A 15,249-nucleotide genomic window follows, 5' to 3' on the forward strand; every position below is an offset into this window, starting at 1 on the left:
TATATATATATATGTATATATTTATTTCTTTCATTTTCTTAGAACAAGATAATGGCAGGAGAAAAATTTAATTATTTTATGAAATTTTGGCTTATCCAATTTTTCCTGAAATCAATATTTGTCTGCATATGTTGAAGCGGTTTTCACTTGTAACTTTGTTGAAATGTTATTGACGACTTCACAACATATGTCTTGCAATTTATCCGTCATTTAATCAATTGAGATGCAAATGTTGCACAAAAAGATGATTTTATTACATTTTTTGAAATTAGTTTATTTTTATCTAACATTTATTTGTTCATTTTTTGTGACATCTTCATGTTAAAAATAATCTCGTTATTGATATTTGTAAAATTGTAATGCAAAAATTTCCAACTCAACTCAAGTGATCACCGCTCACATGGTAAAGAATTAATTATTACAAATCAGTGGAAAGGTCGTGCTGCGTTTTCATTCATCTTTGATTAAAATTGCAATTTTCCAGCTCTTCTAAATTTGTGGCATTTTACTGAAACAGGATATGCAAAATATTCTAATTATAACTAGTTCTGATGAAATTTAAATAATCACGTTCATCTTTACAATTTCATGCAGCTATGTCTTCATCTCATGGGAATTGTTGCAACTCTCTTCATTTCATAATGATTATGATGTAATTTGTTGATTGACATTTTATTTACAAAATAAATGCACGATGCTATTTTTTCACTTATTTAAATGGTACATTTATTTTTAAATTAAAAAGTATATATCTAATGTTATTATTATCATCGTTACTAACATAAAATGTTACTGCAGACTTAGAATATTTGGCAAAAAATAGTTTTAAACTTTTTCTGTTTTCAACATAAATATAAAATTGTAATTTTAGCCGATCAAAATGGGTACTTTTGTTGGAGTATTCATGCCATGCATTCAGAATATTTTTGGCGTCCTGTTTTTCATACGACTCGCGTGGATAGTTGGAACGGCTGGAGTTCTTCAAGGATTTCTTATCACTTTTATTTGTTGTCTTGTGGTATATTTAGTTAGATAGAAAAAAAATTGGACTTGAAATTTACATTTTTATTTATCAATTTCTTTCAGACATTCACCACTTGCATATCGCTCAGTGCAATTGCAACCAATGGCATGGTTCCTGCAGGAGGACCGTATTACATGATATCGAGAAACTTAGGTCCAGAACTCGGTGGTGCTGTGGGAATTTTATTCTATTTTGCATCTACAATTGCTGCGTCAATGTATTTATTGGGTATACTTGTTAGAAATAAAATTCTTTCTTGTATCCGTTGTACATGTATTATATTTTTAGGTTCTGCCGAGATTTTTCTGGTATGCTGATCAGTATCTGTTTAGATTGCTTTGATTTAAAATTTTAAATAACTATTAATTGCATTGTTTTTTTTTCCAGCTTTACACAGTTCCTCAGGCGAAAATTTTTGATGACATTTACAACTGCTATCGTTTAATTGGTACGCTGTTGCTTGCCATTGTATCATGCATCGTTCTTGCTGGCGTCGGTGTGGTCAACAGATTTGCGTTGCCAACCATTGCTCTTGTCAACGGTTGCATTTTGCTGACATTCATCGGCTTTTTCATCAACATCAATGGATCAGACTCACTGAAGTAAACTATCAAGGTTACTCTAAGATATTATTGAAATTCAGCCTTTTTGTCTTCATTTGAATTTAAATTTCATTTTTCATTAGCACTCTTTTTACACTCATTGGTAATTGCTTTTGTATTTGTAAAAGTTTAAATGGTAATTACTCTGTGAAAACATTTTGTCGACATACGATCAACCTTCAAATTATTCCACTAATTATCTATCTATTTTGCAGATGATTTGCATGCATTTTTATTTATATCAAATGACACGGAAAACTTAGTTATTCCCACGAACAATGTTCTAGATTTTGCATGGTCGGTGATCGTATACCAAATCTGCAACATTGGATTGACAACAATCCTGGCCATTATTTGTCATGCAATGAAACAGATTTGAGGCATTTGTTCTGTGCAAATGTTACTGAAACTGGCAGCTGTGATCCGTATTTTCTCAAATCAGCTAATGAAGGAACAATAAAAGAAATGAATGCTATCACGGGCGCTACTAGCGGAATAATCTTGGGTAAGGAAAAGACAAGCTTTACTCTTTACTGATAATAAGAAGAATAATAATTCATCGAATATCAATTGCAGACAATTTATTTTCCAAATATCTTGACACAAATGACTTCATCCAAAGCAACGATTCCAAGATGACTAATAATGAATATGAAGAAATACCTGACACTTATGTAGTCGCTGATATGGCATCGAGTTTTACAATACTGATTGGAGTGTTTTTCCCTTCAGTTACAGGTGAAAATTCAAAAGTGAAAACAAAAGAATCAATAAATTAACAACAAATATTTCATATGGATGGTAGAATTGTACAATTTTTTGTTTTATATGAAAATGTGCTCGAGAAATTTTGAATTATTATTATTTGAAAAAGTTTTTCAGGCATAATGCAAGGATCGAATCGATCAGGAAATCTAAGAGACGCATCCAGATCCATTCCTGTTGGGACTCTAGCTGCACAAATAATCACATCCATTGCTTGTGAGTGATAAACTTTATTTTAAAATTATTAAAGATTTGTTAAAATCAGTGAGAAATTTGCCTTTGAAGATTTACTCGGTGTGCTGTGTTTTGGTGCTTCGATGAATGGCATGTTTTTGCGTGACAAATTCGGTGCCGGAGCTTATGGACGTTTGGCAGCTGCTGAACTTGCGGTGCCCCATCCAATGGTGATTGTAATTGGTTCTTTCATTGCCAGTGCTGGAGCGGGTATGCAATGCTTGACAGGTATTAATAGCAAGCTGATCTTTTTTTTTATAAGTTGACAGTATATATACATATTTTTTGTATTTTATCTTTGCTTACTGAATTCAGGTGCCCCAAGGCTTCTTCAAGCCATTGCGTTGGACGGAGTGATACCAATGTTGCATTACTTTCAAAAGTCTACAAAACGTGGAGAACCGTTGAGAGCTATTTTTGTCAGCATTGCCATCTGTGAGCTATTCATTTTGATCGCATTTTTGGAAAGTATAACTGCTTTAATTAGCCAGTAAGTCTTTTTTGATTTTATCACTACATATTTATAGTTTCTTTTTCAATACAATTATTTTATTATTATTGTTTGCATGTATACGTTTGTTTTTTATTAAGATTTTTTCTCATGTGCTACTTGAGCGTTAATGCTGCTTGTGTTTTGCAAAGCGTGCTTAAAGCACCAAGCTGGAGACCTCGTTTTCGCTTTTATCATTGGTAATATTTCTGATTTGATTCCTTTTTTTTAAATTCATTTTCTTATGTTATATTTTTATTACAGGTCATTATCCATGTTTGGTGCTGGTCTTTGCGTTGCCGTGATGTTCATGAGTCACTGGATATTTGCGTGTGTGGCTATAATTATTGGAATGATTGCTTATAAATACATCGAATACAGAGGGTGAAATGGCGTTGTCCATTGCCTTGTGAACATTGTTTATTGTTTGTTTGCCTGTTGTAGAGCGGAAAAAGAATGGGGCGATGGTATTCGAGGCTTACGTCTTGCAGCTGCTTCATATGCGTTAACAAATCTTGAAGAAGGCCCAGTACATACAAAAAATTGGAGGTGATTGTTTGTGGTCATTATTGTTTTAGAAATTCAAAACATGAATGAAATACAAATTTATTATTTTTCCATTTGCTGTAATATAGTTCAAGTATATTTGAAATCAAGAAACAAACTGTTTATTGTACTCTGATCATATACTTGAAATTTTTAGACCTCAGCTTCTCGTTTTATGCACAGTTTCTAGCGACCGTACCAGTATAGAAAATGAACAAATAGTTGCATTTGCTAGCCAACTGAAAGCAGGTAATATTTTCAGTTTCACCGGCTGATGTTATTTTTATCTTCTGCATCTGATTAGTAATTATTCTTCTTTTCTTTTCAGGCAAAGGATTAACTGTTTTAGCTAGTGTTTTAAATGGAAAATTTTTAAACATGCTGTCTGAAGTTGCAGCCACGAAAATGGTAATATGCATTGTTTATGGTTTCTTTTGCACAAGTTGCATATATTTTAATAACGAGGTTAACCAACAAACAAAAAAACAAATATTAGATTATGAAAGAAGTTTGCAGAAGAATGAAAATCAGGGGATTTTGTGAAGTTCTTGTTGCTGGCGACATTACAGAAGGCATGAGTGCACTGTAAGCAGTAATAAAAGAAAATTTCTTTGCCCGACTGATTTATTTTTTATTAGGGTGCAAACATCCGGTCTTGGCGGTTTAAAGCACAACACTGTTATTATGTCATGGCCGCAGAAATGGAGGAATGGAAATTTTGAAGCAGTAAAATTTGTTGGTTCGTAACTTTTTTTTATTTTACAAGAAATATATTTATATATACTATTATGTTAATTGAATACGATGATGATGATGATTATGATAAAATTTAGAAACAATTCGCTTGACTACTGCTGCCAAATCTGCTTTAGTTGTCATCAAGGATGTGCAGCAATTTCCTAGCAATAAAGAAAAAGTAAATTTCAATAAAATGTTCTTTATTATTATTATCGAAGTGTGTTTTTCACTTTTTGTCTTGTTCAGATCGTTGGCTGCATGGATGTGTGGTGGATTTTACACGACGGTGGGATAATGATACTACTTGCATTTTTGCTGCGTCAAAATCGAGTTTGGCGAAATACAAAATTGAGAATTTTTACCGTTTGCCAATCAGAAGAAGATTTGGACAAAGTTCGCGAAAGCATGAAAACTTTCATTTATCATCTGAGAATGGACGCGACTGTTGATGTTCTTTGCCTAGTAATAAGAATCATTATTGTAATACTTGAAATTTTTAATATCATTAAGGATAAAATTGAGCAGATTTCAAATTTCATTTCGTTACCATTACCAGCTGTTGTGGTTACATGAAGAACTTTTGTTTTTTCCTAGACAAAATATGACATATCAGAATATGCGCATGAATTAACGCTGAAAAGAGAACAACGTCAAAAAATGTTGGATCAGCTTGGTCTAACAGATCGCCAGAAAGATATCGATGTAAACCGTAGTTGCAAGCGTTGTAAATAAATGAAAATGATCAATTAATTTCTTTGCACATCTTTACAGGTGGATAATGCGATTTCAAATTCAACGTCTGGCGCGCAATCCGGTGCAGAATTACCAGTGCAGAATAGAACAAACCTTTTGACATTGGATAATCTATTCAAGAAAGATAAAATTGTAATGAATAATAATAAGATTGTTTTTTTTTTACTTTCATTCATTTTGATATTGTTTTTCTACTAAAAAATACAAAAATAGAATGAAGGAAATGAAGCTACATCAAATGCAGCGGCAGAGCAGTGTGAAGAGGAAAAATTGCCAATAACTTCTTCACAAACGTACAATATCCGGTGTTTACAACGGGCGAAAAAATTGAACGAAGCAATTCAAAGTCGATCTCGAGAATCGGATTTGATCTTTCTCAATCTCCCTGATCCTGGAAAGAATGGTTATGAAAAATTTTGTAAGTTACTTTTATATATATATCTATTTTTTTCTTTCCAATTACAATTAAGTTTTTTTGCACAAAAATTTTTCCAACAGATATGGAATACATCGAAGTTATGACCACTGGCTTGAATAGAGTCGTACTGATAAAAGGTACTGGTAGTGAAGTGGTCACTATCTTTTCATAAATCTCATAGACACAGCCTATTTCAACTTAAATCAGTATTCCATTTACTTACAGTTGATTTTGCACCTCATAAAATGTATTATCCTCTTCTCTTCTTTTAAACATCCTATTTGTATTAATTAGCATATACTCTCTGTTGTCACTATTCTCACTGACATATATCTCTACATATTATGTCTGTTTGTTCAGTATGACAAATATTTATGTTCAATTGGAAAAAAATGAGCTGAAACCAAAGCCCAATATCTCTGAACTCAAAAATAATCCCAACTTTTTTCTTTAATCTGAAATTACATTTTATCTGTTGGTTGATAAAGCTATTAGTTGACATGGATGCCACAAATGTATAGAAAGAAGAAGAAGAAGAAGAAAGATCTCATTATTAGTACAATAATGATGATGATGATAATAATAATTAAATTATATAAACAAATCAGACGGAAGTTCATCTCTGGTTAAATATGACTCTTGGGCTTTTTCACGTTGAACGGAAAATGATGCAACTTGAGATGCGCGACGAAGGCGTTCTTGGAAAGGTAGTTTTTGGAAATGAACGTTGTAATAAGCAAGTGAACCAATGAAACAATCTCCCGCACCCTGAAAACAATTTCACTTGCATAATAGACATATTTTTAAAATTGCTTACATGATTTATTTGAAAAAAATTTACCGTTGTATCGACTGCTTCGACTTTTGGAGATGGAACACGGTGTATTATTTGTCTGTCATCACAGCTGCCGAATACACAGCCCTCTGGACCTAGTGTTATTACGGCATATTTTTTGACGCCTGCATCGAGAAAATATTTCACCGCTTCATTGATCTGGTCATCTGATGTAAGTTTCAACCCAGTAAGTGCTTCAGCCTGCAGTAAATAAATAATGAATAAGTTTGATTTTTTTTAAATCTATCTATCGACTGTATGGAAAATTTCCAACTTCAGTTTCATTCACGCAAAAAACATCTGACAGATGGTAAAATTCTTCAGATATTTTTGGCGTAGAAGGAGCCGCGTTGAAAATAACTTCTGCTAAAAATAGAACCAGCAGAACGTTTTGGGAAAAGAAATTTTTTTTTCTTGCTCTTTCTACCATCAACAAAGAGCAACAAAAGAAGAGGAAAAATTACTTCCGCTCATCTTTGCCATTTTCATAGCTTCCAAAGATACTTCTGGTTTGATCTCCAGTTGACAGATCAGACATTTTGCATTTTTTATTAATTCAGACAATTCTCGCACATCTTCAACAGTGATGTGCAAATTGGCACCACGGTTTACAATTATGGTATTTTCACCTGTACAATAGAAGTTGTATACAATGAAGCGAGCAATTGGAAATTTGGACCTCAGCAGAAAAATTACCTGCTTCTGAAACGACTACATTTGCGACACCAGTAGAATCCAGTTGAGTTGTTCTAACCCAAGCTAAGAATACAAAAGCATTTAATCTATAGTTTTTGTGGTATTTTTCTGAAGGAATATTCTTACTAGCATTTACTCCACTTTCAATCAACTTTTCTATGGAAATTTTCCCGAACTGATCATCACCAACCTAATATTAAAACATTATTAACATAGAATCAATCACTTTTCTTATTTATTTCACTTGCACATTAACATATTGAAAGTTTCTTTTTCTGTCTATTATGATGCTTCTGTTTCTAAACAAGATGAAACTTTCACTTGGAACATTCAATGTTCACATTATGAAAGTGAAAATATATCATACATATTAATTAATTAATTAATTAATCAATCTTTCTTACATTTTCAAAACCGTAAGCCTTACAATAAAGTACAATTTACAACAGAAATACAATTTCAATTTCTCTCAAAATGTTTTCATGAATCATCACCTTTCCAATCATCGCAGTGCTTGCTCCCAACCGAGCGGCAGCAACAGCTTGATTTGCACCTTTCCCGCCGGGACTAATGACAAATTTGCTTGCAAATATTGTTTCCCCAAGAGACGGCATTCGTGAAACGTAACTAAATTTTTTTTCTTTTAACAAATACATATATGCATAGTTTAAAGTATTATTCTGCATGAATATGAATAGAAACATCAATGCAAACTGGTTAAAAGCTTTCTTGCTAAAACAAATTTATAAATAAATATGTGCATAACCTGGACATGTCTTGTACAATGCTTCCAATCACAACAATATCATACTTGCGTCTGAACATCTTCAGAAATCTGCAACAATGATAAGCTTTGATAGCTTGCAAACTTGAAAGGCAAAATGAATCGATAAAAAATGACAAAAATTACAAATTAAATATGCTAATTTTTAATTTTTACATCAGTTCAAAATAGACGAATGAATAATTAATTATTTGAAAATACTGCCATTCAACTAACAAAAACTGTCAAATTCATTTAAAATTGCAAAAAATCAGTTTTACAAATTTACTCACATTAATAAAAATTGAAATAAGCTAGCTGTCTTTCAGTTAAATAAAAAATGAATAGAAATTACGTTGAATGCTTCCTTATAATTTGCAAAGAAAAAACAAGTACCAAACGGTATTTACAGTATACGTTTCTCATGTTTACTTAAGTAAATGAAGTTTAAGTGAAACAAATGAAATGCAATTTTACGTAAACTGAGCACTAAAGAGGTGCTATAATTGTCTGTTTGCTTTTTTGAAGCATACTCAACAATCATATAATAAAATAATTTATAGCTTAGTTATATAAAGAAACCCAACAGCTCGAGCGCAGATCCTGCTTCAATTGGTTGAATCTCATGCGTTGAAAATGTCTTTTTAATTTGATTTCGACCTACTACTTGCTTCTATTATAGCTTACTCGTCTTTGACGATTTCCTTATTTCTCTAATTTCATTATTCTCATTGTCTCATTACTCATTCTCCTGGATATGGCATCTTCTATATTCCTAAGATAATGTAATTTAATATATAAAAATACCCAATTTTGAATACAAATGAAGAATCTATGTGACTGAATAAATGACTGAAATGACGTCGTAAAATGTAAATATTTCGAATGTTTTAGAAGAATGTCATTCTGAAATTTTAGTTTTTGTTATTATAGTAGGTGAAATTGAAAATCATTATTCAATGTTATCATTTCTGTCAAAGGTGACATAATAATAAAATGACAGACAAACAAACAAATAAAACTGAAAGATGCAAAAATTATTATGAAAAAACAGAAGTTATTCACCATGTGGCTTGTTTCGTCATTTGTCATATATTATTGTTTACTGTCATCATACATTTTCATGGATGTAAACGCAAAAATTTAATTTGTAATGCTACAAAAATCAGTTCTAAAAATTACCACGCAGTCAATAAAAAGGAATAAAAATGGTGGAAATAAAATAAACAATCAAAATAGGTTATTAAGGCACAATTGTATGAGGAAAAATATAACAAAAAGTGCGAGCTGAAATTTTAATGCAACAATATCTACATCCTCTGTTCCACATAACTCCACAAGCATTTATTTATTTGTAAGTTTGCATAACTTCTGGGAAGAGTTTACAATAATGCATTCAAATATAAAATAGCTCACGTAAAAATATGTAAAAATTATTTTAAAATCGTTCGTCTCAACTCTTCGTTGTGCATTAACTAAGACAAAGAAAATTAATGTAATAGATGTTATCTATGTTATACTGTAATTAAAACTTGCTCATCATACTGTTATCGAATGCTGTTCCATTGAAATGTACATTTCTGTAAATCGAACAAAATGTTACGTGAGATTTAGATTATTGGAAAATTGAATTGAATCTGCTAGCTTTTACGCTAATTCCAAAAAATTAAGTACGTGTGTTTTCCTGACAGTTACTTATGTGCTTTGATTGCACTGTTTAGAATTAGTTTTTGAATTTTTTGACTTTTTTATGATATTGCACTTTTTTGTCCAGTTTTTATCATATTGTTGATGTTTTGAGTGTTTATATTTTCAAAGCATAATGTTTATTAACATTCATTTTCCTGGTACACATTTTTTTGCAATTATTCATGAAACTAGGTGATGTTCTCTTGTATTCTTAGTGTGGTTGTGATCAATTTTGCTGTTAATGCTTTAGCTGGCAACGTTTTGAAGTATTTATTTTTCTGTTGTCATTCTTGTTTTGATCTTGATTTTGAACGAAGTAGTGCAAGATGTGTTTTTTATTTATGAACTTTAGTTTTGTATGAGAATTGCAGTTATTTCTTGGAAAATACCATTTTTATCACGTTTCCTAGGTTACGTATTTTGTTTTGAAGCTTATTTTTGTGCTGTAGACTAGCCGTAAGCTTGATCACCTTCAACTTAGCTGTATATAAAGCATTCATATTATCATCAGTGGATAAATGCTGAACTGTTTGAATTCGATGTGATTTTGTTGTCGTTGTGCAGCCTGCACAATCAGACATTTTTTCATGCTTGTGTATTACGAAATTTATTTTTTTGCAACAGTAAACCGTGTGTAATTAGTTTTTTCTTTTTGTACTTTAATTTTATATTCAATTTTCCAATTGGATTCCATTTTATGTTCAAATATTTTAATTTCCCGATGAAATTTTTAATTTTAGTTCAGCGTTGTCGATGATAGCAATTATTTTTTGTCATTGAATTCGGAAATAAATTGTAAAATGTCATTGTAAAAGCGGTCATCGGATTTGTAAAGTTTATTTTTTTTGTATTTTCAAATTTACTTTTGTTCCCAAAATATGTTGTTATTATTTTTTTTGAATGCATTGTTTATAATCCTGTGGTGAGAGATAGTTTATGAAAATGTATTATCTCTTTATTTATTTATAAACGTTTTCTTTTCTGTTCAGTGAGTGATTTGTGAAATTGGAGTGAAAATTGAAGATCTGTGTGGCTCCATGAAATTGGTTAGTACGTAATGGAGAATAGGCATGGCTTTGACCAATGACAGCTCGGGCGCCGGATGCATTGATAACGCCGCTAAAGAAGAGTCGATCAAATCGCAATTTATTACCCGTGAAGGCACCTACAAGCTGATGACGTTGTCCGAATATTCAAGACCTAGTCGCATGCCGTTGAATACAACTCAAGGGAACAATGTAGCCGGCAGCGCTGTTGTGCACGTTTCTTTCATTACACTCGACAACGGCAGCAGCAATGGCAGCAGTAGCAACGACGACTGTGAGGATTGTAAAGAGAAGATATGCTTCAACGTTGGCCGTGAATTGTACGTATACAATTATGCCGGTGTAGCTAAGGTAAGTTGTGATTTGTTTTTATCCAACATGCTATTAATGAAAATAATTGAATTGGAATTTGGAACGATACGTTTAGGCGGCAGATTTGAGTAGACCGATTGATAAACGCGTTTACAAGGGCACATATCCAACATGCCACGATTTCGACCAGACCTGCACGTCGACCGACAACTGCGAACTGTTGGTCGGCTTTTCGGCCGGCCAAATTCAGCTAATTAATCCTTTCAAAAAGGACAGCCAAGTGGTGAATAAGCTGTTCAACGAGGACAGACTGATCGACAAGAGTCGAGTGACTTGTCTGAAATGGATCCCCGGCGCGCAGCAGCACTTTCTCGCCTCGCACACCAGCGGCTTCTTGTACGTCTACAATGTGGAACTGGGCGCCGGCGGTTCGTTGCCCGCTTATCAGCTTTTCAAACAGGGCGACGGATTCGCCGTGCACACTTGCAAGACCAAGTCTTCGAGAAATCCCGTCTACAGATGGACAGTGGGCGAAGGCGCGGTCAATGAATTTGCATTTTCACCCGACGGTCACTGTTTGGCTGTGGTGAGTGATTGTTTCACTCGTGTCCAGCGTTCCAATAAATCAATTGGTTTCATGTTTATTTTCAGGTCAGCGAAGATGGCTATTTGCGAGTTTTCGATTATCATTCGATGGAATTGCAAGGCGTAATGCGAAGCTATTTTGGCGGACTGCTCTGCGTTGCTTGGTCACCGGATGCCAAGTACATCGTCACCGGCGGCGAGGACGACCTCGTTACCGTCTACAGCGTGTTGGAAAAGCGGACCGTATGCCGCGGCCAGGGTCACCGTTCCTGGGTATCCAAGGTGGCGTTCGACCCGTATACCAGTCAAGTATTCTGTTCGGCGGACAGTGTGCTGCGCTTGGATTCGGAAGAAGACCTGCGTGCAGTGAACCACTGCATCTCCAGAGGGTGCTCTTTTCGTGGCAGCGTGGGCGGGGCGTCGTCGAACCGCTTTGACAAGGATTCCGTGAGCAGCGTCAGTTCGTTGTGCAGCGTCACTTACCGTTTCGGATCGGTCGGCCACGACACCCTGCTCTGCCTTTGGGATCTTAGCGAAGATGATCTCAAAGCGCCGACGCAGCTCGCCAGGCTGCGCAACAGTGTGGTTTTGCACCATTCGCCGGCAATGTTGGGTCGGTCGGCGTCGACCGGCGCCGACCGTGCCACGGGTAATAAAAAGGTTGTGAACTCGGAAAAGGGCGGCTCTTCTGGCAGTGTTTTCACGGAAAAAGCGTCGAAAAAGCAGTCGACCACCGACAGTGCTAACAGCGGTTCCAAGAACAAAAAGCTGCTGATCAATTTGACAGGGAAGTGCGTGGAAAAGGGAGTGCCAATTTTGAATACGGTCAAAACGAACTGTGCATTTGCCAACGCTGCGGAACATCACCACCACCAGCAGCAACAGCAACAACAACAACAACAGCACAATGACCACCACCACCACATCAACAGTGCAACGTCAGCAGTTCTTGGCAGCCCAATTTGCCCGTATATTCAAGATGTACCGATTATACAACCGTTGATTAGCAAGAAAATTGCCCACGAACGACTGTCGGTGCTCGTTTTCCGCGAGGATAGCATTGTCACTGCCTGCCAAGAAGGCTTTGTCTGTACCTGGGCAAGACCGGGTCGGTCGGCTCAGCCGAATTTCAATTCCCCCAAACAGACCACTAGCCCGAGCCTGTTGACCAGCGGGACGATTGTTTAGAAATGGAATGAATTTGTACTTGAATAATTTGCCCAACTTGCTCGTTTTGGTTACTTTAAAGAAACACACAAATAAATAAATAACCCTTTTTTGTTATTTTCATAGCTGCGTGGTATGTAAAATTTGGTTTTTTTGTTTTGTTTTGTTTTGTTTTTTTCTGTTTCTACTGCTTTATGTTTAGTAATGAAAAGCACTACAGTATGGCAGCATTGCACTAGTGTAAAAGAGATGAGGATTTTCAAGAAGAATTTTTCACAAATTGATACTTTTTGGTAAAATGTTTTTTCTTATGTTTATGTTTTACGAATTGAAATGTGTTTTTTTTGATCAAGCAAAATTTACATCAATGACATTAGTTTTTGACTTTTAAATCGAAACCATGAACTATACTGTATAATACTGTGAAGTGTGTGTGCTTGTAATGAACAATGTTAATTTTGTAATGAAACGCATTAGTATTGATTGATAGATGAAAACGTTTGATGATGATGATGAAGACAACAACGAACTGCGACAAAATATCACTGGTGCAATGTTTTAAATATACAGACGCGCATGCATCACACAACAAACCAACTTTCAACATTTCAAAATTTCAACATTCATCATCATGAATTGCAAAATTGAATTTTTTTTCGAAATCGAAACGTGTTACATGGCGGCTTAACCGGTTAGTATATTATTTTTCCATTTTCAAATAATTTGAGAGTGTGAAATGGATGTTACGAATTTTTTTCTGTTCTGTAAATGTTTAAAATGTCGAATGAAGCCGAATTTTTCACGTTATTTTTTTCACTTGGACGTCATTGAGCAACAGATTAAGTTAACTGTGACGCCGGAAGGAAAACTAAGCGTTTGTGTCCAGAATGTGTGCTGAGTAGACTTAAAAAAAGTTAATGGAAGAAACTTAGTTTATGATCAGTGAAATAATGAATATTTAAAACATTTATTTCATCATTTCAAATCGACTATGTTGTCGTACTACTTTTCAAATCAGTTCAGTAAGCCGTACTGATAAATGTATCTCTTTTTATGATATCTTGCGTTGCTTTTTAATACTTAGATTACATACTGTCGACATTTGATTGTTTTTTAATGGAAATTATTCAAATATTATTGTCTAGTTGGAGAGATTATAAATGGCATTGATTAAATGTTATAATAATAAAAATCTAATAGAAAGCATAATGAAAATTTTCCTCAAGAGGTGTAAGCGTGTAAAGTATCCACGTTTGATAATTTGTTTCACATTGAAAATGTGAAAAATGCACAACTTAGAACAACTTTCAGAGCGTCAGTTTGAGCTGCGTTTTCACTAGCAGCTGTTGGTTGTGTGACGACAAAATATGCTCGCCTTTGAAGAGATCAACTGTTCAACTGCTGCCAGCCAGACGATGGTGTTTTCAAAAGTGGTGTATCAAAGCATTCGTCGTCTAATAGCAAAAATTCTGCTGCAATCCGTTCTGACACGCTATGCTTTCGGAAGAAGAAGCTCGCCTGAAAATTATACAGCAGCCGAAAAAATTTTGCCGCTTCATTGCCGGCCGGAATAATAATAATAATGTTCGACAAATTCGCAGCACGGAAGATGATCTCGTTGAAATCATTGTTCAAGTTGCTCATCAGCATCATGTTCAACCTACTGCAGCTGAAATGGCTAATTGTCAGAGTTTTAGGGGGAAAATTTACAACGCGACGCATTACTGTTCGTCAAACTGTGCACAGACGACGACGACCAAACGGTGACAATCTACGAAATGAACATGCTCATCAGTGGCAAGGTGCAGTCAGAAGCTGTTCTGAAAATCATGCCCAGTGAAATTGTGAGGTGATGATCTTCAGCCTGGTATCATTTATGCTTAATTTATGACGTTGAGCAATATTTTAAGCTTCAAATTCGGTGTGGTAATAAAATTACCCGAGGATGAAGTCGATGGAAATGAAAGTGAAAATTCTTCCGCCACAGGTAACTGTGAATTGCGCTTAGTTGGATTGATGCTAGCTATGTTTATGAAGTTAATGTAGGAAAGAAATACAATTATTACAGCACAGATAGCATAAATCACAAAATCTACAGTGTGCGTGTCAAACTGTGGGCCCAGTTTTTATCAGGCGACGGTGAAATCGCCGAAACGGCATCTGTTTTTACAAATTCCATTTATAACAAAGGTAATTTTGTATTTATTTTTCAAAGCCCGTAAATAATCTCGAGAAATATTTTGTAATTTATGATTTGTTGTTTTTCAAATAAAACTTAAATTTTTGATACAGTAAGGTTTTTGTAAATCAAGTATAATTGTATTAAAAAATTGTTTTTCGACATAGATTGCATAAAAGAAGATTGCCTTTTGAACCATTCAAATAGACACTTTAGTGGGGATGTTTTGGATTTGACTAATGCCCTGAAAGAATTTGCAATGACCAGCGAAGCGGAACCGTTCGTATATGCCTGTTTGCCTTTGCTACGTTACACTGATGAATTTGGCAACACGTAAGGAAGTATTGTTTTTTGTAATTTTTGTAATAATTTGGTTGATTTAGCTTGTTACATTTGGCAGTGAGGAA

At 34.5% G+C, this 15,249-nt stretch overlaps 3 protein-coding genes across 3 annotated transcripts; 2 read left to right on the plus strand and 1 right to left on the minus strand.

The window, feature by feature from the left end:
* Positions 1-163: 163 nt before the first annotated feature.
* Positions 164-5,742, plus strand: Tsp_04411 (putative solute carrier family 12 member 4). Its single transcript, XM_003375176.1, has 23 exons — positions 164-205; positions 872-1,018; positions 1,087-1,252; positions 1,313-1,332; positions 1,412-1,626; positions 1,890-2,131; positions 2,203-2,322; positions 2,509-2,611; positions 2,642-2,835; positions 2,941-3,115; positions 3,380-3,499; positions 3,560-3,664; positions 3,819-3,910; positions 3,990-4,069; positions 4,158-4,246; positions 4,300-4,400; positions 4,495-4,577; positions 4,646-4,861; positions 4,910-4,963; positions 4,994-5,101; positions 5,171-5,305; positions 5,366-5,555; positions 5,651-5,742. The coding sequence occupies exons 1-23, from the start codon at positions 164-166 to the stop codon at positions 5,740-5,742; spliced, it is 2,889 nt and encodes a 962-aa protein (XP_003375224.1).
* A 278-nt stretch (positions 5,743-6,020) lies between these two features.
* Positions 6,021-7,926, minus strand: Tsp_04412 (ribokinase). The gene is made up of 8 exons (XM_003375177.1): positions 7,868-7,926; positions 7,596-7,833; positions 7,102-7,291; positions 6,870-7,034; positions 6,680-6,771; positions 6,412-6,606; positions 6,224-6,338; positions 6,021-6,025 (listed from the first exon to the last, which is right to left on the minus strand). Exons 1-8 carry the CDS (start codon positions 7,924-7,926, stop codon positions 6,021-6,023), a joined length of 1,059 nt encoding a protein of 352 aa, XP_003375225.1.
* A 2,697-nt stretch (positions 7,927-10,623) lies between these two features.
* On the plus strand, positions 10,624-12,684 carry Tsp_04413 (WD repeat-containing protein 20). Its single transcript, XM_003375178.1, has 5 exons — positions 10,624-10,950; positions 11,027-11,497; positions 11,563-11,792; positions 11,970-12,076; positions 12,443-12,684. Exons 1-5 carry the CDS (start codon positions 10,624-10,626, stop codon positions 12,682-12,684), a joined length of 1,377 nt encoding a protein of 458 aa, XP_003375226.1.
* Positions 12,685-15,249: the final 2,565 nt, after the last annotated feature.

The sequence above is a fragment of the Trichinella spiralis genome (genome assembly GCF_000181795.1).
Source record: "Trichinella spiralis strain ISS 195 chromosome Unknown Scfld5, whole genome shotgun sequence".
Taxonomy (NCBI): Eukaryota; Metazoa; Nematoda; class Enoplea; order Trichinellida; family Trichinellidae; genus Trichinella; species Trichinella spiralis.